The following is a 23,469-nucleotide window of genomic DNA, read 5'->3' on the forward strand; positions in this document are numbered from 1 at the left end:
ATGCCCGAAACGTCGATTCTCCTGCTCCTTGGATGCTGCCTGACCTGCTGCGCTTTTCCAGCAACACATTTTCAGCTCTGATCTCCAGCATCTGCAGTCCTCACTTTCTCCCCATATCTCTCTAAACCTTTCCTATCCATGTACATGTTCAAATGTCTTTTAATTATAGTGATTATACTCACCTCTACCACTTCCTCTGTCAGATTGTTCCATATGCATATCCAAACTGAGCACTGGTCAAGTGTCATTTAATATGTCAACAATACCTTTCATCACTTTGCTGATGACTGAGAGGAGGCTGATGGTAAAGTAATTGACTGGTTTGTCCTACTTGTTTTGGATAGGCTATACAATGATAATTTTCTAATACATCAGGTGAGGTATAAGTGTTGGTGCTATATTGTGATAGTGCTTATTCTGAAGACCAGCAGAAACCTGAATTTCCTTTCGTGATTCTGCCTTTATCTGTCATGAGCTAGGAACCGATAGCTACATCCTTGCACATAAAATTGTTCTTCCACCTTACGCAATAAATCCTAACAACTCTGGTAATAGAGAATCATGTATTCTAACTATTCAACACAGTCAGTCTTTGGGCACAAGTAATTCAGTTGCAGGTTATTAGTTAAACAATTAAACTATTCATTTGGCTTTATTCAGGTTTACTTATATACTAATACATTTGTGACTGAAATATTCAACAATGAGTCAACATTTGATTATTTTTGTCAGCATGAGTATAAAGAAAAATGAAAATGTAGCCTAACTTTAGTTAGACCAAAATAGTTGTTTAGTTCATTAATTAGTAAGACCACTTCATTTTTGCATTTTAAATGTTAAAACATGACATGGTAATATTTGCAGAATTCTGGCATATGAAACTAGCCATGTGTAATGGGCCCTTGTGTAGGTATAGACATATCACCACCAATGGTGACATATTTGATAAAAGATTATCACGCAAGAGTGAAATCATTCTCCTACTGATACCAGCACTTCTGTAAATCTTTGATTACTTAACAGCCTTAATTTTCAAGAGCAAAATATTTAAATTAAATATAATTCTGTGCACAACTTCCTAATATGTGAAGAATATGGAACTGGGTAGCCCCCATGTAAAGAGGCAAAAGCAGGGCATTCGAAGCCTGGTTACAATCTAACATTCCTGGCAGCAGACTAAAAACAATATTATTGCTGTTGGTGACATCATTCCAATTACCCGTAATGGGAGAACACACAGATTTATAGACCATACTTCAATGCAGATACAGAACCTTTCGATTAACTTATGATTTTACTATAAAGCTACCAGGTATACTTCACAGCACAGCAATGACAGTGGTAAACACAAGCCAGCAAGCAAATGAACAAGCCCAGCTACTGGACTTCTTAATGCAATTGCTAGTCACACAGCAGTACAAGCAATTTGTTTCAATAAGTGGTAGTACTTTTACCTCCAAGTCAGAAGATTGAGAGTCTGAATCACACTATAAAGCAGAATATACAAATCCTTCCTAATGGGCCTATCTGCAGCACATGGACTGCTGTGGGTCAAGAAATCAGCTCACCACCACTTTCTGAAGGGAAATTAGGAACGACCAATAAAGGCTGACCCAGCCAGTGATGCCCATGCCCCATGAGCGAATTTTAAAAAATCCAGGTAGAAACTCCAGTCCAGTACTGCTGAGATGTAGCAGTACAATATTGAGGAACTGCTGCACTGTCAGATTCTGCAGTGCGCTCTCATACTTTGCATGAGGCATTGAAAAAAATTGCACCTTCCAATAAATATCACATGGCGTTATTTTTAAGATAAGCAAGTGTGTTCTACCTAGTGTCGTCGCCAATGTCTAGCCCTCAAGCAACATCATCTAAACTGATTGTCTAGTACTGTTACATTTTTGTTGGTAGGACTTTTTGGGACATTTGCAAATTGGCTCCTATATTTCCTACTGCAACAGTGACTGCTCATCAATGGGAAGTAATCATTGGAAATTAAGTATTCTGGGATTTTCAGAGGTAATGAAAGGCACTGTGCAAATCTAAGCATTTACTTAGTTCCAGGGTTATGCAGCAATCTATTCCAGACAAATGCTACCATTTGAGAACTATATTTAGATTGAGCTTTCATTGTAGTGATGAAGAAATGCTGTATTGTCAGCAGCCATCCTTAAATAAACATTAAACTAAGATATTATCTGCCTATTCCAATCACTCACATGTATATTAATAATCACAGGGCAGAAAGAGCGAGGAGCATTCCAGCCAGCACATTGTATTCAACCAATATTACAAACCAATCAACCAATCACTCTTCCTGTTTAGTACATAAAAGGTTCACACATCACAAAGAGGACAATCAGGTTCCCACCCTCATTCTCGATGAATCCTCTTAATAGATTTAAAATTTAGAATAGATAAATGCCTGCCCAATTTTTCTTCTGGTGTAATTTAATTGAACTTTCCATTTCTACTAATAACACACAATGGAATTAGATGAAGTATCAAATACCACTTCTATATACAGGCTTTGAAGATCTTCATATTGCTCCAACAATTTAAAGCTTTGGAAAATTAATTTGCTATATAGAAGGAATATCTACTGTTAGCATATATAGTTAAAGAACATATTTCAAATTTCTAAATAAGTGAAATTAAATATTTCATCATACTCTGCTGATGGCTAGAGCCTTGTCCACTGGCTGGAGAGACTATGGCAATTCTGCCATGGTTATTTCCCAGAGCTTAATGGGTTGAATGCCAGGCAGGCACTAACTACCTGTCCATGGGCGTTCCAAAGGTTTTCAGCATAAGGATCCTGTCTCCAAGACATGACAGCCACAGGCCTCTAAGTTCTACAGTCTCAGCAATGAAAGCAGTGGGAGCACAGAAAATTCAAGATATGGATAAGGACTTGGAGTTCCTAGAAAGTAACAAAGGTGGGAGCGGACTCATCATAGCCAGTCATGAAGACCCCAGCAAACTGAAGGAGGTGCCATTTTGAGTGGATGTTGAAAGATCCTCCCACTGGGGTAGCCCTTGCCACGTGGGGCCTTTTGTGGCTAAACTAGAGTCCTTTCCCCCAGTCCATAGTCAGCCCTGCAGACTTTACTGGACAACTTGCCTATGTAACAGATGAAGAGGTCTCTACTTCAGGGCCAAACTTGACGTTCCCTCCCCCTGACGTAATGGGTGGGAGTCAGAAAAACAATGAGCTCTTCACCCTTAACCTTCCTGCCCCAGTTATACAGCACATCTCACTGTGGCCCATTTTCTTTCCAGTCTGCCCATTATAATGTTTGATTTCCTTGTCAATCAAAGATCTGTGTAATTCAGCCTTGATTCAATGACTCTGCGGTAATGAATCCTGAATAATGATGGCCCTGTGAATGAAGAAATTCATCCTCAACAGTCTTATGAGAGCCCCCAAATAAATTCACAGGCAAATAAATTCCCTTTGTGTTGTCACATGCATCTTTCTTGAAGGATTGAATACAATATGTTTTCTTCCCACACTGGAATCCCAAGAAAAAAAACTGGAAAAACCTCAAAAGCAGGCAACTGATTATAATCAGACTTCACTGTGCAGCTATCTCGTGCCCATTCCTACTAATGACAACTTTGTGCCATCTGTTAATTTAATTAATCACCTTTCATGTTATCAGGGCTGTAGTCGCAGGAACAAAGTGGTGAGTATCTTATAAGGCCTTCTAAGTGGAATTTAAGTTGGGAGATTTATGAATTGTAAGGACAGCGATGCAGAATGGAAAGGCCCTGGGTAAAGTATTGATAGTACTTCGCTATCAAAAAGCTGAGGTTCATTAATCATTCTTAATCAGCATTAAGTACAAAATCTTAAATTCCAAGCAGCTCTTAGAACTAAACAAGGCACCTGCTTTTCCGCCCAATCACTGCATCCCTGTCCAGTCCACTTTCTGCACCCCATTATTCGCTCTCACTCTCTGCCGCCCTTGTCATTCTCTCCCACTTTCCGCCACCCTGTCATTCCCACTCCCCTGACAAACTCATTACTCCCCTGTTATTCCCTTCCACTGTCTGCTATCTTGTCATTCCCACTCATCGCTCCACTGTCAAACCCACTCACTGCTCCCATCATTCCGTTCCACTCATCGCTCACCTTTCAAACCTTTCCCGTTCCACTCTACTTTCAAACCCTCCCACTCTCCACTCCATGCAAAACTCCCTTCCTCGCCGCTTTTGTTAAAACCTCTGCTCTGCCCTCGCTTGTTAAACTTATCTGTTCTTCACTTACTTTCCTGAAGCTTCCCTCTCCCCTCTTCCTCTCCTAGGTTGTTTTGATCATCACTTCCTCTCTCAAATCATTGCTGTGAGAAATGGGTCAGGAGAAAGTGAACAAGGGTGAGAGGAATTGAGAATAGATACAGCAAAATGGAGTTTTAAATGGAGAAGTGGCTGTTGCGAGAGTGTCTTGGGGAGCAGCAGAGGCCACTTTAAAAATGGCACTGATGGGTCATGACGTCAGGTCAACATTAAATGAAATAATGTATACAACACTATGGAGTGCACGGTGAAGAAACGAATGACAATGACATAAAATTGGAAATATTATCATAAATTGGAGAAACAGATCCTAAAAAGGAAATAACTCTGAAACAAAACAATGCTTGTTGGGGTAACTTAAAACAAGGACCTCCTATGTCAAGGAAGTGTAGATAAACCAACAGTAAAAGGTGCATTTGTGAAGAATGATACTATTCAGAGTGATGTACCTGAAACTATCGAGGAGAAAGTGAGGACTGCAGATGCTGGAGATCACACTGTAAGTAATCTAATCTAATCAGAGATGAAAATGTGTTGCTGGAAAAGCGCAGTAGGTTTATGCCCGAAACGTCGATTCTCCTGTTCCTTGGATGCTGCCTGACCTGCTGCGCTTTACCTGAAACTATCCTAAAGGTAGCTGGTGCAAAAGGAAACAGTGAAACTGTGTCGATGGCCTGGATGATAGTTCCTGGATGTGGTATTTTCAGTGAGATCTGTGCTGAAAATAGGTTGTGTTTAACTAAAGGCAGATCCTGTAATGTTCTTCTGGCATCATAACTGGGAACATTCCAGCATCTTCTTGATACATGTGCATGACTTCTTATAGGAGTACTGTGAAATTTCAGAAATGTACTCCAAATAAGATTGGAGTAGAATTTAAAATTGAGAACAGACTTCTGTGACATTAACATGTATTGATTTAGATATGAAGCAATAGGTTCTTGAATAACTTCAAGTCAACAACTGTATTCAGAGGATGTTTTGCCCAAATCAGTTGGGTGTGTTAGGTCATCACAAAAAGATGATGTTATATCTAAAGAAGGAACAGACGGTTTATGAAGCTGGTTAGTCAGTTGTTCAACTATTTGTGCACTCAGATGAGATCAGCTGCAGCTTTGCTGCATTGGAGCTAAGTACGATGATGAAATATCCTAAACTACAGAATGTTTTTAAGGATAAGTAGTACATTACAAAATTAAAATTGAAGCTCCCTTTCTCAGGTGACTTCGAGAACTTGAAGCTAGATATTTTTTCTAGGAATATTTTACCTTCTCATTTTCAGAATGTATATTCAAATACAGGTGATTACATAATATCTGATAGATCAAAAATGCAGAAGTTGCCCTTTAGCTTGGAATTTTAAAAAAGTGTTTCTAAAAGAACGCTGATTACTTAAACCTGTCTTTGTGAAAGGTGACTGAGGGATTCAATTTGTCAAATATTTTAAGAAAGATTTTGTACACTCGGCACAATGAAAACACCCATTGTATATTTTTAAGATGAACATTTAGTGTAGCACAATGTTCACTCGACAAAGGGTGAAAATGGAGAAGGGTTACAGATTAAACTTGCGAACTTGAAACAAATTTCTAAAATCAAATGGGTGGATGCAAGTCATAAACTCTGATTATTTTGCATAAAGCAATACGTATATAAAGAGGTACTCGAGGAAGGGTATACATTCAATGTAAGGCTTTGGACAGAACAATTTTAAAAATTTAATTCATTTTAAAACTGTAGCTGTGCACGTCAGCTATTTTTTCATATAAAAAAATGCATATGTCTATATGCGGATATACATTTCTTACACAAACAACATTTTCAGTACATGGAAAGAAAAGGATAAGATAACAGTAGAAATAGAAAAGACATAAAAATATACAAAGAAATATAAGCATTCTTACCAGTTGGCTACGTTCATATTCAGCTATTTTCTCCATTTCTTCATTCATCTTTTCTATGTTTTGCTTTCTCCTTTCCTCCCACTCCTGGTTTCAAAACAAGGCCAGTTAGGAACATTTTATTTTACTATTATGGGTAAAGTAAAAAGACAGATGGTGTATCTTGTTCAGCAAGCAGTCTCAATGGCCAAAATCAATGTTAAGGTGTTAAATCAAGCAGGGTCACTGGACCCAAAACATTGATTTTGCTTTTTCTCCACAAATGCTATCAGACCTGCTGAGTTTCTCCAGCAATTTCTGCTTTTGTTATTAAACTGCTAACATTGCTTCTCTTACTGCCAACCACACCAAATCCCCACATATAAACTGTGAATGGCCTGTTTGACGTCAACATTCAACAGCACAGAAACAAATATTTCGGAAACATCCACTTTTAGAATAAAATGTATAATAGGAATAGTGAAAAATTGAAAAAAACAAAGCATCAGAGTAAATCATCATAAAATATAATTGATCTTCAAGCTGTTAGACTAGTTAAGTAGCTTTAGTTTGCTAAATGTCAAAGGTGATCAATCCATTCTGGAGTTGAATAACTTTTAAGAAGTTGGCTCAACAAAAATGGAGCATTTCAAGCAGGTCCTGTGCACATTGATAATCTTGATAATGAAGTATATCAAGTACACTTCAATTAAAATCCATGTTGGTCCCATGTGTTTGGTTAGATTAGATTTCCTATAGTGTGGAAACAGGCCCTTTGGCCCAACAAGTCCACACCAACCCTCTGAAGAGTAACTCACTAGAATCATTTCCCTACATTTACTTCTAACTAATGCAGCTAACACTATGGGCAATTTAGCATAGCCAATTCACCTGATCTGCACTTTTTTTTTGGAATGTAGGAGGAAACCGGAGCATCGGAGGAAACCCACGTAGACATGGGGAGAATTTACAAACTCCACATAATGAGTCGTCCAAAGCCGGAATCGAACTCGATTCCCTGGCACTGTGAGGCAGCAGTGCTAACCATCGAGTCACCGGCATGTCCTTGGGCCTCCTCCATCGCCAAACCTGATGCCTGGAGGAAGAATGTCTCATCTTCTGCCTTGGGACTCTCCAACCACACGGTTTCAATGCAGATTTCACCAGTTTCCTCATTTTCCCTCCCCCCACCTTATCCCAGTTCCAACCTTCCAACTTGGTACCGCCCCCTTGTCCTGTCCTACCTGTCTATCTTCCTTCCCACCTATCCGCTCCACCCTCCTCTCCGACCTGTCACTTTCACCCTCACCTTCATCTACCTATCGCATTCCCAGCTACCTTCACACAATCCCCACCTTCCTCCCATTTATCTCTCAGCCCCCTTGGCCCACACGCCTCATTCCTGATGAAGGCTAATGCCCAGAAGGTCAATTCTCCTGCTCCTCGGATACTGCCTGACTGGCTGTGCTTTTCCAGCACCATGCTTTTCGACACTTCAATTAAGAATGTGTGCAAAGGAATAATACTTTCATGAAATGGGTAAACTGGGGCTAGGTTTGGAGTATACAAAACCTAAACTGTGTAAGACTAACAGTGCAGAACCCACATACATCAGTAAAATTCTAATTGTTAACAGAAAGTTACCAAAAGAATATTTTACGATTGCAAGGTATGAAGTGATAAATATTGCACATTTATTGAAACTTAATAAGACATTGCCAAGTACAGGAATGAACCTCAGAGTAAACAAAATAACTTAAAGCATTTTGCATGTCAAATCATATTTTAGCTTCATTACCATTTTAAATAGGCAAATAATTGGGATGTACAACACGCAAAACTAACAATTGGAAGTTTGTCAGCCTGCTTCTAACTAATAAACTATTGAAGATATGGATAAGGAACTGTCATAATACTTGCTCTATTTCCTTAAGGACCCTTGACGGGGATACCATCTGGACCAGCAACCCCCCGATTTTAATCCCAGATCAAGTTTATCATCATCCTTCATTTCTCTTGTGGCATACTGAGTTAAAAAAGTCTTATGTCAGTTCAACAAATCTTTCATTTCCACTTTGACTGCATTAGTTATTTTTTAAGAAAAACTTTTCACAGGATATGGGCATTACAGAGGAACCTCGATTATCTGAACGAGATGGGTGGACACTATTTCATTCGGATAATTGATTATTTGGTTAATTGATTCAATGCCTCTTCTCTGGGCCTCGGAGTTTCCTGAAGTTTCCTTTTCCCTCGCTCTGCCTGCCTTGCTCCCTCTCTCTGTCTCAGAGCTTGCTTCTAAGCAGACACACACTTGTGTGTCAGGGATTTGAGGCATTGCTGAAGCCTCCCCACCACCGCACCCTCCAAGCAGTTCAATAGGATTGACACAGCGAGCACTTGCTAAGTCTGCTCCCCGTTCAGGAGGCTAGGCGGTAGCACACCGCGCGAGAAAGTCTGTAGCCTTAAAACTTGCTCTTAAACATTTAGACTAAAATGTAATATTGAATTATAGAACACATTTGCTGCACACTAGAAAATATACGGGCAGGGAGGGTTGGGCCACAAAAAAGGGGGGAACCCAAGTTATGCAGAAGATAAAGATATCTGTTCTCACCAAACAAAAGCAGGATGCTCTAAGGCAATTAAGAACATTTGCCTTAACATCAGTGAATCTGTGTAAACAGGACACTGAGTGATAACATTCACGGCTGTTCCCGTGTGAAATTAATGACAGTGTTTGATTCTGACCTTGAAACAAAACTCAGTATCATCAAAAGCCTTGTAATTGACGGTCAGGTCCTATCAATTACAATGGATTTATATTACCCCTTGCAAGCTCGGCAGACACAGAGGGAAAAACATCTTTTCTGTTACAAGTCCCTGACTTGAGAGTTCAAAAGGACACCAGAGAGAGAGAGAGAAAGAGAAAGAGAGAGAGACCATTTTAGTACTGGGACTGCCAAAGCCAGTAGAAAATTAAACTCTTTGTGCTTATTTGCTATGGATTGAACTCAATTGAATTTTCGGGACTTTATGATGATTTTGAGTAGCCATTACTGGTTATGAAGTGCAAACTCTGTAAAAGATAATATTGATGAAGCTTTAACTTACTTGCTGTTCTTGCAGACAATTCTACAGACCTTACAGACTACCTCACTGTCAACTCTAACCACTCCAATCTTATGTTTTATTTGAACTTGAATCACAACCCTGAAAAGAAAGCATATTTAATTCCAGACTAACGAATCAATTTAAATGCAACCTTACGGTAACATTTAAGTCTCAGGTACAGAATGATTTAGTGCTTAAGATAAAAAGCAGGAGTCTGCTCCGATCTTAAAAATTATTCTAAACCTAACATTGAAGAGATTCTGACACAATCTGTCAGGAAACCATTTTATGGTCAAATGTTTGCCCTCCTTGCTAAGAAGCCATTTTGTAAAACAATTGTATCTAACATGCGAGCAATTAGCTCAGACTGGTACCTCTTTATGATAGCAGCTTATCTCGCCTACAGACACCTAACTCAGCTGGACTTGTTTTCCCACCTAACAGATAATCAAGGCCTGTAGGAGTGATTATTCAAGTGCACACAGATCTGTCAATTAACTTCTCTTTCTTACGAATTATTGTAATAATTAAGAACATGCAGTGTTTTTGTAAACTTTTTGTATAAAGGAAGCCTGTTTGTTACAGTACAGCAGAGTAGCTGCTCGGGCTCTTAAAGAGCTGGTGCCCTACTCTCCTGGGTTATTAGAACCCAGTTAGTTTAGTTTATAGGGATTAGTGTTATGTTGTAACAGTGATGCTATTGATAAATAAAGAGGATGACAAAAATTAAACTAAACTATCTGTGAGAGGTTTTTTATTCCAGGCTACCAAAAAAAAGGATCTGCAGGACGAATTAAGAGAGACTTACAGGTTGAATCCACAAGGGATTCCCTGGGCCGTCTCAAATCTGTACTTTAAAATGCACGTGAGGCCCTGACCAGCCAGACTGCTGGTGTGTGTGTGTGTGTTGGGGGGGGGGGAAAGAGTCTCAAAATAATGTACACACACCATTTTGACAGGTTACACCTTTGCCCTATACAGGACAACGTTGGAGAGATTATCTAGGGAAGGGGGTTTAGGGTACACCCCTGCGTATAACTCCAGGGAAAATGTGGTGAAAGAGAGAGAGGGCGAGTGGTCAGTTATTTGGAGCTATGCCTAGGCTCCCATCAATGGCCAGGACTGTTCTCAGCAGCATTGCAGTAAGTAGAGTTCATTTTTCGTTACGGTAAACAAAAGACACGATCAGTGTTGAAACAGCTCTTTGATGTAATGTTTCTATCAGGACCTTGAGATCTTCTTTGGATAATCCGAAATTCGGATAAATGATATTTGGATAATTGAGGTTCCTCTGTATTGACTGGGCCAGTGTTTGTTGCCCATCCCTAATTGGCCCAGTAGTGAGCTGGCTTCTTGAACCACTGCATACCGTGTTGTGTATGGACACCCAGGGTGTTATTAGAAAGGGAGTTCCAGTGATAGTGAGGAAATAGTAATATATTTGCAAGTCAGAATGGTGCGTGGCCTACAGATGAACTTGGTGCTGATTGCAAGCATCAGGTGCCCTTCTCCTTCAAGGTTGCAGTTGTTGCAGCTTTGGAAAGTGCTGTACGTCATTAAATTATTGTAGAATTAGACAACATCAAAAAATACACTTGTTTCACACACTTTAAAAATTTGTTTCATAACTAATCTACCATGTTCAGGTACTGTTTAAGTACAGTATACCATGTAATTGTAACAACTTATGGATTCTGGCAGGTTTGTATAGAGTATATAGCTCAGGAACAAACTACTATGATGTTACTTGTTTTGACATAGCAGATTTCTTTAAGTGAAAATGGCAACAACCAGATTTTTCCAAACCTTCTGCTGGCCTTACTGTTCATCTGAGGTAGCAGTAGCTATGGGACAAATCTATGCTGGTTTTAGGTTTGGTAACTTCTCTTTCACTTTTGGACTTCTCTGAGCTGTGACATTAAAAGGCTTGAAGATGATTAGTGATATGTACAGCCCTTGTGGAGGATAGAGAAGTTAGGAAGAACTTAAACATGGATTTAGGAAAGCTAAAAGGGGCCATGAAATGTCTTTAGCAAATAGGGTCAAGGAAAATCCTAAGGTTTTGTATGCATATATTAGAAGAAAGAGGATAGCAAGGGAAAGAGTAGGCCCACTCAAAGACAAAAGAGGGGAGTTATGTCTGGAGCCACAGTGTTACAACATGGGGTAAGCCCCTCTGTTAAGTGAAACCCAATACAGAGAAGCTCAACTCCGCTGTAATCTGTTAAATTTCGAGAGGCAAAGAACCATCCAGAGGTCACTATTTAAAGTAAAAATTAACAATTTTATTCTTTAAGTCCAACAGATAACATTAAAACAACAGCTATTTGCAACTCCTTCCATTTAAACCGATCTTTTACCTCCCACTCTACAATACTGGTCCGATAGATTTCCTCTTAAATTTACAGCAAATCACTTTCAAATGCAGTTGTCATCTTCAGATGTTGAACTTTCTCTAGATTGGCTTCACAACTTTCTTATGGACCTTTCAGAGAGTTATCCGGCTGGCCTTATGTTGGTGCTTGCTTGGCTGTTCTTTGCTGTTCTCCCCCAATTGTTCAAAATGTCCAGTTTTATACCCCAAAACATGGGATCATTTCATTGGTTTGACATCATCCCAAACAGTAAAATTCAAATTCAATTGAACTTTGGTATCTGGGACATAATTTAAACTGATTGGCCAAATTTGAATTTATTTTTGTTCTATGGCAATGCAACTCCAGCTATTTGTTTCAACCAAATGTTACATTTTTAAATTGTTCAGCACACTCCGTGCTTGCTAACTTCCTGTCTCTCTTAAAGGTACAGTACATCTGTACCTTCATAACAATAGGAAGTGGGGGAAATCCTTAATGAGTATTTTGTATCAATATTCACCAAAGAGAAGGACATGCCTGATGTTGAGGCCAGGGACGGGTGTGAGAGTACTCTAGAGAATGTCAATATATCGGAGGAGGAAGTTCTGGGGATCCTAAATTGCATTAAGACAACAAGGCCTCAGGGCCAGATGGCATCTGTCCTAGGTTACTGTGAGAGGAAAGGGAAGAAATACTTGGGGCACTAGCAGATACTTTCACATCGTCTTTGACCACAGGCAAGGTTCCAGAGGACTGGAGATAAGCCAATGTTGTTTGTTTGTTTAAGAAAGAAAGCAGGGATAATCCAGGTAATTCTGGCTGGTAAACCCATCATATGTTATGGGGAAGCTATTGGAGAAAATACTGATATATGCACATTTGGAAGAAAATGAACTAGTCAGTGACAGGTAGTATGGTTCTGTATGGGGGAGGTCATGTCTCACTAACCTGACTGAATTTTCTGAAGAGGCGATCATGATAATTGAAGAGGGAACGGCTGTGGATGTAGTTGACATGGACTTTAGTAAGGCATTTTGATAAAATCCCACATGGCAGACTGGTACGAAAGCTAAAATCACATGGGATTTGGAGTGGGCTGGCTAGATGGATACAAAACTGGCTTGGGCATAGAAGACAGAAAGTAGCAGTGGAAAGGTGTTTTAAAGAATAGAGACTGGTAACTACTAATGTTCCTCATGGATCAGTCTTAGGTCTTCCAAATGATCTGGAGGAAAATGTGGGTGGTCTGATTAGTAAGTTTGTAGATAACACAAAGACTGGAGTTGCTGATAGTGCTGACGATTATGGATAGGATATGGATAGATTTGTGACTTGGGCACAGAAATAGCAGTTGGAGTTTAATTCAGACTAAGGCAAGGTGATGCATTTTGGAGGGTCAAATTTAGGTGTGAATTATACCGTCACCTTAGGAATATTAACATACAAGTGTTACAGTTCCCCCAATGTGGTAATACAGGTGGCCAAGGTGATAAAGGAGGCACATGACATACTTGTCTTCATTGGCCATGGCATGGAGTACAAGAGTTAGCAAATCACGTTGCACTATATAAAACCCTTAGTAGGCCGCATTTGGAGAACTGTGCGCAGTTTTGGTTGCCACACTCCCAGAAGGATATGGAAGCTTTGGAGAGAGTGCAGAGAAGGTTCAGTAGGACGCTGCCTGGTCCGAAGCGCATTGGCTGTGAGGAAAGATTAAAAAGACTGGGATTGTTTTCACTGGAAAGGCTGCAGCTGAGAGGAGATCTGATAGAGGTCTACAAAATTATGAGAGGCACAGATAGGGTGGATAGCCAAAGGCTTTTGCCCAGGGTTAAAGTTTCTCTTACGAGGGGCACAGGTTCAAGGTGAGAAGGGGAAAATTTAAGGGAAAGGTGCGAGGGAAGTTTTTCATGCAGAGGATGATAGGTGCCTGGAATGCACTGCCAAAAGAGGTGGTAAAAGCTGGCATGTTGGCAACTTTTAAGAGACATCTGGATGATTACACGAATAGGGAGGGAATAGTGGGATAAGAACCAAATCTGTGCTGCACTTTTCTTTTGTTCTTTTCAGAAGATACAAAGTGATACTTAATTTGATCAGCAATCAATGAGCAAAACTGATGTTTCTCTAACATATCAATCACATAACATGGCAGCTTGTGAATGCCTGTTTAAACTTGCAGAAATTTACCCCATCAATAACCACTTAAACAAAGTAACAATTTAGGCCAAAGACTTGAAATGTTAATTCGGTTTCTATGTCCACAAATGCCACCCGGATTGCTTTTACGGTATTTCCTTTGGACTCTGTGCCAGATTAAGTTAGAGATTTTAAAGATTTAACAAATTTGACAAATACACCAATAGCACAGCAGCATAATCCTCACAACAATATGAAATTCCAGCCTTGTATGCCTGGAACTTTTAATTCATTGGGGCATAATTCCAAGGGCAGTCAGCATTTGTCAACATAGCTATTATTCACAGTGAACACTGGACATGTACGTACGGTCTAGATTTGATGTGACATCAATAGCACATTTCAGAATATAGACTCAGTTATAATCTGAAGCAGGAATACATGCTGGTCTTTCATTCCAAATCTAGGAGCCCTGAACTCATTATCACACTGCCACCATGTCAACAAAATCATTAAGTTCACTACTAAATATTTTCAAACAAAACCCTCATTCATCACTGATCCAAGCACAGATTAACTCTAACAGTGTATTTAAATCAAAGCTCTAAATGCTAGCAACTTTCTTTTCTTTTTCAATAACGCAACCCTCCCTCAATTATACAAAGGATGCATTACTCACAGATGAACTTAACATCAGGAGGAAATGCTGAGCAATACAAAGATCACGTGCACCCCCTATGGTTCCAAACACTCAGTTCAGGCTTTCCAAAAAGCAGTTGCCACTCACAAGCAACTCACTGAATTCAACACATCAATCAAATTTAATAATACTCTACAAGGGCCAATTTTTCCTCCCCTTCTTACTCATAAGGTTAATTTTGTGATTTTTTTTCGCTGCTGCTAATTCAATTTCCACATTTTAAGGGTTCACATGACCTACCCCTCCCAACATAGTTCTGCATGACACATCTGCATGATGCAAAGATTTCTGCATTATTTACCGACTATTTCACTTTATGAATAAGCCATCATATGGAAGATTAGTAACTTACACAATGAGAAGAATAGTGGGAGAAAATTCTCTTCAGCTGCAAAATAAAAAAATCATAAAACAGCACCTTTATAACTTGTGGATGTCCCAACGCCCTTGGATAACCTTCTCCCATGCCATTGCCAAAAAGTATTAATCCAAGATTGCAACCATTTAATTAAGCATTTAGACCAGATAAGACGAAGATGGCAGTTTTTTCTTCCCTAATTAGTAATTAGTGATACAGACGATTCTTTTTACCCAGAACCATACAGCCATAGAGGTCTACAGCATAGAAAAAGGCCCTTTGGTCCATTGCGACCGTGCTGGTCCATAACAATCACATAACTATTCTAATCCCATTTTCCAGTACTTGGTCCATAGCCTTGTGTATGCCATGGCATTGCCAATGTATATCTAAATACTTCTTAAATATTATGAGAGTTTCTGCTTCCACCACTCCTAGAGGCAGTAAGTTCTAGAATTCTACCACTGTCTGCGTGAAAACGTTTTTCCTCACAGTGTTTTTCCAAAATCCCTTTCACTCCAACTTTGTTACTAACTTCTTCTGTAGGGCTTTACTGAAAGTCTTTTGGAAATCCGAATACAGCATGTCCAATGGTCCTCCTTTATCTACACTACAAGTAACAACCTCAAAAAACTTCTGGCAGTATTTTCAAACATTACTTCCCTTTCATAAATGCGTGTGTCAGGTCCACACCCCCCACCAACCCAACCTCCACTCCCGGCACATTCCCCTGCAACCGCAAGAAATGAAAAACTTGCGCCCACACTTCCCCCCTTACTTCCCTCCAAGGCCCCAAGGGATCCTCCCATATCCGCCACAAATTCACCTGCACCTCCACACACATCATCTATTGCATTCGCTGCACCTGATGTGGCCTCCTCTATATTGGGGAGACAGGCTGCCTACTTGCGCAACGTTTCAGAGAACATCTCTGGGATACCTGGACAATCAACCCAACCACCCCGTGGCTCAACACTTCAACTTCCCCTCCCATTCCACCAAGGACATGCAGGTCCTTGGACTCCTCCATCGCCAGACCATAGCAACATGATGGCTGAAGGAAGAGCGCCTCATCTTCCGTTTAGAAACCCTCCAACCACAAGGGATGAACTCAGATTTCTCCAGTTTCCTCATTTCCCCTCCCCCCACCTTGTCTCAGTCCCAACCCTCGAAATCAGCACCACCTTCCTAACCTGCAATCTACTTCCTGACCTCTCCATGCCCACCCCCACTCCGGCCTACATCCTCACCTTCATCTCCTTCCACCTATCGCATTTCCAACGCCCCTCCCCCAAGTCCCTCCTCCCTACCTTTTATCTTAGCCTGCTTGGCACACTCTCCTCATTCCTGAAGAAGGGCTCATGCCTGAAATGTCGATTCTCCTGCTCCTTGGATGCTGCCTGACCTGCTGTGCTTTTCCAGCAACCCATCTCCAGCATCTGCAGTCCTCACTTTCTCCTTACCGATACTGTCATGAATAGATGCATCTGCAGCTGGCAGATTGGTAAGGACGGGGCAAATGAAGTTTTCCCTCTCGATGGTTCCATCTCCACAGGCTGCAGACTCAATCTAATAGCTGTGTAATTTAGGACTTGACCACCTTGATCAGTAGTGCTACTGCTGAGCTACTTTTGGTCGTGGACATAGAAATCCCGCACCAAGAGTACATTTGTACTGTTGCTAACCTCACTGCTTCATCCAAGTATTGTTCAAGATGGAGGAGGTCTGATACATCAGCTGAGGGTACATGGTAATCAGAAGTTTCCTTGCCCATATTCAAACCGATGCCATGAGATTTCATGGGGTCTGCAGTCAATGTTGAGCATTGCCAAGGCAACTCCCTCCCAACTGTACACTAAGTGCCACCACCTCTGCTGGATCTGTCGTGCTGGTCGGGCAGGACATATCCAGGGATGGTGGTGGTGTTGCCTGGGACATTGTCTGCAAGGTATGATTCTGTCAATACAACATGTCAGGCACCTTTTCCCATTTTGGCACTACCCTCCAGTAAGAACAACTTTGCAGGGTCAATGGAGCTGTTTCTTCTGGTGCCTATGTCAGTGCCAAATGGTCCGCCTAATTTCATTTCTCTGTCAAGATTTCAAGGCGATTGACAAGCTTGTTAGGCATTTCATAGTGCAGTTGAGTGTCAACCATATTGCTGTGGGTCTGGAGTCACATGTAGGTCAGACCAGAAGGACATCAGTGAAGTAGATCGGCTTTTCCAACAATCATCAATTGTTTTACAGTCGGTCATCAGCAGATCCTTAACTTGTTTGTTTACGGAATCATCCATTCAGCACTTCTGGCTGTAGACTGTTGAAATGGCTTCAGCCTTATCTTCTGCACCGATGTTCTGGGCTCTTCCATTATTGAGGATGGGGATATTTGTGGAACGTCCTCCTCCAGTGAGTTGTTTAATTATCCACCAACATTCACAACTGGACGTGACAGGAATGAAGAGTTTAGATCTGATCCATTGTTTGTGTAATTTTTCACTCTATCATTTGCTGCTTATGCTGTTTGACTCAAAAGTAATCTTGTTTGGTATCTTCACCAGGTTAACACCTCATTTTAGGTAAACATGATCCCATTGCTGGCATGACTTCCTTCACTTTTCATTGAACCAGGGTTGATTCCCTGGCTTGGTGGCTATGGAGGAGTGGAAGATATGCCAGGGCATCAGGTTATGGATTGAAGTTATATCTAATTCTGTTGCTAATGGCTCACAGCACTTGTGGTTGCCTTTCTAAATGGAAGAGAGTTCTCTATTTTTAGCACAGTGGTAGTACCACACAACACAATGGAAGGTTTACTTAAAATGAAGGCTGGGATCTCATCTCCACAAGGACTGTGCAGTGGTCACTCTTACCAATAAAGGTGCATCCCTGGCAGGCAGGTTGGTAAATATGAGGTCAAGTATGTTTTCCTCCCTTGTTGGTTTCCTCACCACCAGATGCACACCAGGTCTAAATGGAAGAGAGTTCTCTATTTTTAGCACAGTGGTAGTACCACACAACACAATGGAAGGTTTACTTAAAGTGAAGGCTGGTGAAAACTTCACCAGCTTGCTTAGCAGTGATGTTGCAAACCCATGCTTGGTAGTGGGCAGACAGTATGTGGTAATCAGCAGGTTTCCTTGCCTATGTTTGAAGTTAGACCATGAGACACCATGGTGTCTGGTGTTAATATTGAGGGCTCTGTAAGCAACTGCATCCCAACCGTATACCAATGTACCAACTGTCTGTCCTGTCATCGAGACACAGCACATCCAGGGATGGTGATGGTGCTGGTATTACATTGTTACTGTTGCGAAATCACATCACATACCGTTGCTGCACATCCAGTCCTCAACAGTTTTCCTGTACGGCGTAAACTAAAACTGCTCAGTCTAGTCTTTGGAAAACATATTTTAATAGATTCCCCATTTTATCTCTTCAGCTCTCTCCTCCACCTTCTCATCCACATCAACCAAAGAGGGGAAGAGGAGCAGAGCTTTAGTCGTTGGGGACTCCATAGTTAGGGGGACAGATAGGAAGTTTTGTGGGAATAAGAGAGATTCACGATTGGTGTGGTGCCTCCCAGGTGCCAAGGTTCGTGATTTCTCTGTTCGTGTTTTTAGGATCCTTGAGAGGGAGGGGGAGCAGCCCCAAATAGTGCTCCACATAGGCAGCAATGACGTTAGTAGGATGAAAGGTGGGGATCTAAGGAAGAAATTCAAGGAAATAGGATGGAAGCTTACAGCTAGAACAGAGTTGTTATCTCTGGTTTGTTGCCTGTGCCACGTGCTAGTGAAGCAAGGAACAGGAAGAGAGTGAGCTGAACATGTGGCTGCAGGGATGTTGCAGGAGGGTAGATTTTGGGCTCTTGGATAATTTGAGCTCTGGCTGGGGAAGGTGGGACCTCTACAAATTCGATGGTCTTCACCTGAACCAGTGAGTTACCAATATCCTTGGGGGGAAATTTGCTAATGCTCTTCGGCGGTGTTTAAACTAATGCAGCAGAGGGATGGGAACCTGAATTGTAGTTCCAGTGTACAGGAGGTTGAGGGTAGTGAGGTCAGGGATAGATTTACAAGGTTGCAAGAGGGCCCAGCACAAGGATGTTGATTTGAAATGTGTGTCCTTCAATGCCAGGAGCATTCGGAATAAGGTGGGTGAACTTGCAGCATAGGTTGTTACTTGGGATTTTGGTGTTGTGGCCATTTCAGAGACATGGGTAGATCAGGGACAGGAATGGCTGTTGCAGATTCCGGGATGTAGATGCTTCAGTAAGAACAGAGAAGATGGTAAATGGTAAATTATGGTAAATCAATTTAAGAGTTTTTCCATTTTATTTCCATTTGATTAAAAATTAAATTATGAAGAGGTTTCTAAGCCATGTTATTTTTTGGATGATAATAATTCCAGCTGTTATAGAATCATAGAATTTTATAGCACAGAAACAGACCTTTCGGTCCAACAAGCCCATGCCAACTACATACCCCAAATTAATATAGTCACAACATGCAGCATTTAGCCTATATTCCTCTATTCATGTACTCATCCAAATGCCTTTTAAATCTTGTAATTGTACCAGCCTCCACCATTTCCTCTAGCAGCTCATTCCATACACTACACTACCGAGTGTATGAAGAAGTTACTCCTCAGGTCCTTTTTAAATTTTTCTCCTCTCACCTTAAACTCTAGTTTTGGATTCACCTAACTTGGGAAAAAGATCTTGGCTATTCACCCTATCCATACTTCTCATGAGTTTACAAACCTCAATAAGGTAACTTCTCAGCAGTTATGAAATAAATTTGAAAGAGATAAGGTTCAGTCATTGTATCCATTAAGTGTGAGTAAAGATAATGATTCAAAATTTTTAAATATCAGATTAAGAATCTTTTGAAATGAACTGTAAGCTTTGTTTGACTAAGTTTGACAAATAACTTCCAGTATAAACAAGCAATAGTTGTATATTTCATAACTCTTCTCTAAATGCTCAAGAACAAAATTAAAATCCATATTTGGGTTAGTTTGTCAGGCAGTTATGTAGCAAATGATTCTGGCAGTAGGTGAAGAGCAAAACTCCAACTATAAATAGCATGAATAAAATTGAAACAAAGCATTAGTTCATTGACTATTTTAAGATTAATTCATCATTCTTTATTCCAATCACTTTGAACATATTATGATAGCTGTGGCTACAGCAGTCCAACTACATAAACAGTGAAAGGGCTGTGATTTGTAGCAGACAAAATGCCGTGAACTTTTAAGGGAACACAAGAATCAACTTTCATGAGTGGAGATGAAATTGGGCTTGGTAGCACTGTTGTTTGGTCAGCACGGGTACTCAGAGACCAGAATGGTATCTGCTACATATTTACACCCTTCATCTCTGAATCATGCTGGATCAGCATATTGGTGAAGGCACAGCTAACATTATCAGTAGTTCAGGCAGCAGGTGGATCATGTCCATCAGCTTGCAATGCTAAGTTAATGTCAGAGCTACTACTTTGGAGATCAAAACTTTAATGAATACCCTGTCTCAAGTTCGAACAACTTTAAGAAGGGGCAAGGACACCACTACCACCTGCCCCAATATCTGCCACACAGCTTTGTTTGAAAGGGATCATGAACTATTTACAAATCCATTTTTTTTCAGGCAGTCACAGTTAAAGAAATGTACAGCATGGAAACAGATCCTTAAGTCCAACTAACCAGAAATCCTAAATTAACCTTGTCCCATTTGCTAGCATTTGGCCTATATCCCGCTAAACATTTCCTATTCATATACCCATCCACGCCTTTTAAATGTTGCAACTGTATCAGCCTTTTAAATGTTGCAACTGTATCAGCCTCCACCACCTCTTCTGGCAGCTCATTCCATACACACTGTGTGTGAAAAAGTTGCCCCTCAGATCCCTTGTAAATCTTTCTCCTTGCATCTTATACCTATGCCTTCTAGTTTTGGACTCACTTGCCCTGGGGAAAAGACCTTCACTATTCACCCTATTCATGCACCTCATCATTTTCTCAATCTCTGTCAGGTCATCCCTCAGCTGTGGATGCTCCAGGGAAAACCAGTTCATCAGCCTCTCCCTATAGCTCAAAACCTCCAATCCTGGCAACATATTCGCAGAGCGCTTCAAAGAACACCTCTGAGACACCCACACCAATCAACCCCATCGCCCTGTGGCTGAACACTTTAACACCCCCTCCCACATTGCCAAGGACATGCAGGTCCTGGGCCTCCTCCATCGCCACTCCCTCACCACCCGACGCCTGGAGGAAGAACGTCTCATCTTCCACCTCGGGACCCTCCAACCCCAGGACATCAGTGTGGATTTCACTAGTTTCCTCATTTTCCCTCCCCCCACCTTACTCCAGTTCCAATCTTCCAGCTCAGCACCATCCTCACGACCCATCCCATCTGTCCATCTTCCTTGCCACCTATCTGCTTCACCCTCCCCTCCGATCTATCACCTTTACCGCAATCTCCACCCACCTACTGCACTCTCAGCTACCTTTGCCCCAGCCCCACCGACCTCCCATTTATCTCTCCACCCCCAAGGCTCCCAGCCTCATTCCTGGTGAAGAGCTTTTGCCCTAAATGTCGATTTTCCTGCTCCTCGGTTGCTGCCTGACCTGCTAAATTAAACTCCATCAAGATCCCATTGTACTCTGAGGTAATCTTCTTCACTGCCCACTACACCTCCAACTTTGGTGTCATCTGCAAACTTACTAACTATACCTCCTATGTTCATATCCAATTGACTGCTGATTTCATGGTTTCAATTCCAGGTGTTCACAGATATGGTTATAACTCAATCATATTGCAGTTATTTGCTCCAAGTGCCTCTTCAATGAGCAGCTAGAGTGTCTCCTGTTTCCCATGCTCCACTCTTCTCTCTTCCTTAGGTAGTTTCTCAAGACTGAGGATGACTTTCTTACACTCTGAAGTTGTAGGTCCTCAGGTGACTAAACTGTCCAGTGCAGATCCACACACCTTGATGTACATGGTATGTAAAAGGGCATGTAGTTGGGATGTTTACTTTTTCTCATGCTCCTTCTGCTGTTTGAACTTGACCTCCACCTGGAAATGCTCATAATGACACCTTCACAGATGCTTCTTCTACAGTTTGTGTGGTCTTGGCTATGACAGGCTTTGAGGGCATCCTTGAAAGACTGTCCCTTTGGATACCAGCTGCCCTGACAGAATTTGGAGTAGGGAGCTTGTTTCAAAAGTCTTATGTCTGGCAAGTGTAGCCTGCCAACACAGCTGATTGACAGAAACCCATGACCCAATAGTAGGGACGGTGGCATGAGTGAAGACACAGGAGTGCCGATTCAGCCAGTGGACCTGGAGCTGTGTTGTCCAGATTATTCAAATAAGTTGCCCCTAAGCTGATGCTTGCTGTAGTTTTCTCAATATATGTTACAACTCCTGACTTGAATGAGAAAATTATTTGTTTAATGTACTACAAACAAGAGTGTCGATTTTGTCAATATAGGTAAGGGAATTAATTACCAATTTACAATCATTTAATTTTTGAACATGTCTTCTCTGCAGACTATTTACAATATTAAGGCCAAATTCAAATGTAAACTCAATGCGAAATGCCTCAACATTTTCACCAGTACGATACAGATGAGTGATTGCAGTTGGAGCAGAATATGGTTGTATAAAAGAGCATTTTGTGTTTGGAAATCAGCTGCTATTTTCCAGAACATGGCAGGCATCCACATCACAGCTGCTTTATTCTGCAGTGCTGACATTACTTTATAAGGCCAGATAATGTTCATTTGCAGCATCTCACGGATGAGCTATTGTAAAAGTAGATTAGTTAAAAACAATGTGCTCTTTTCTAAAATGGACACTCACTGTTTTATGTCTCTAACAATGTACCACAGTTTTGCACATTCAAATGACCTATGACAGGTTTGCTAACATTTCTTCAAATTCTACCCATTTTTAGAGGTAATGAGTCCTAATTTTCCAAAGTACAAAGAAAGATTTTGCCTCCTATTGAAAACAGCTTGATTTTTAAACTAGTATCAGATGATTATCCTCATTTTGCACATGGTGAGTCAGAGAATAAACTGAAATAAAAAAGGTAAGGAACAGGTTACAAGCCTTCTAAAAAACATTTAGGAAGGCATCTAGACAGAAATTCTACAGAGTTGATTTACTTTCATATTTGAATGGGAATTTCACTCAGCATTCAACGGATGATGAATATCTTTGCACATATGAAACATGTTAAACATGTCTATGTCATATTATCTGAACTTCTCATTTGTTTTAGATTAGATTAGATTACTTACAGTGTGGAAACAGGCCCTTCGGCCCAACAAGTCCACACCGCCCCGCCGAAGCACAACGCACCCATACCCCTACATTTACCCCTTACCTAACACTACGGGCAATTTAGCATGGCCAATTCACCTGACCTGCACATCTTTGGACTGTGGGAGGAAACCGGAGCACCCGGAGGAAACCCACGCAGACACGGTGAGAATGTCTTTTTAAGACAACTGCACATGAAGAATAGATTAGATTAGATTCCCTAGATTAGATTCCCTACAGTGTGGCCCAACAAGTCCACACCGACCCTCCAAAGAGCAACCCACCCAG

At 41.0% G+C, this 23,469-nt stretch overlaps 1 protein-coding gene across 7 annotated transcripts in view; it reads right to left on the bottom strand.

The window, feature by feature from the left end:
* The window catches only part of LOC122553883 (coiled-coil domain-containing protein 9-like), a 284,191-nt gene that overhangs the window by 141,592 nt on the left and 119,130 nt on the right, over positions 1-23,469 (bottom strand). For all 7 annotated transcript variants that reach the window (XM_043698346.1, XM_043698344.1, XM_043698343.1 and 4 more), the window contains one exon: positions 6,207-6,290. In XM_043698346.1, coding sequence (XP_043554281.1) covers positions 6,207-6,290 — 84 coding nt within the window. The remainder of the gene's footprint in view (positions 1-6,206; positions 6,291-23,469) is intronic.

Source organism: Chiloscyllium plagiosum, chromosome 10 (genome assembly GCF_004010195.1).
Source record: "Chiloscyllium plagiosum isolate BGI_BamShark_2017 chromosome 10, ASM401019v2, whole genome shotgun sequence".
Lineage (NCBI taxonomy): Eukaryota > Metazoa > Chordata > Chondrichthyes > Orectolobiformes > Hemiscylliidae > Chiloscyllium > Chiloscyllium plagiosum.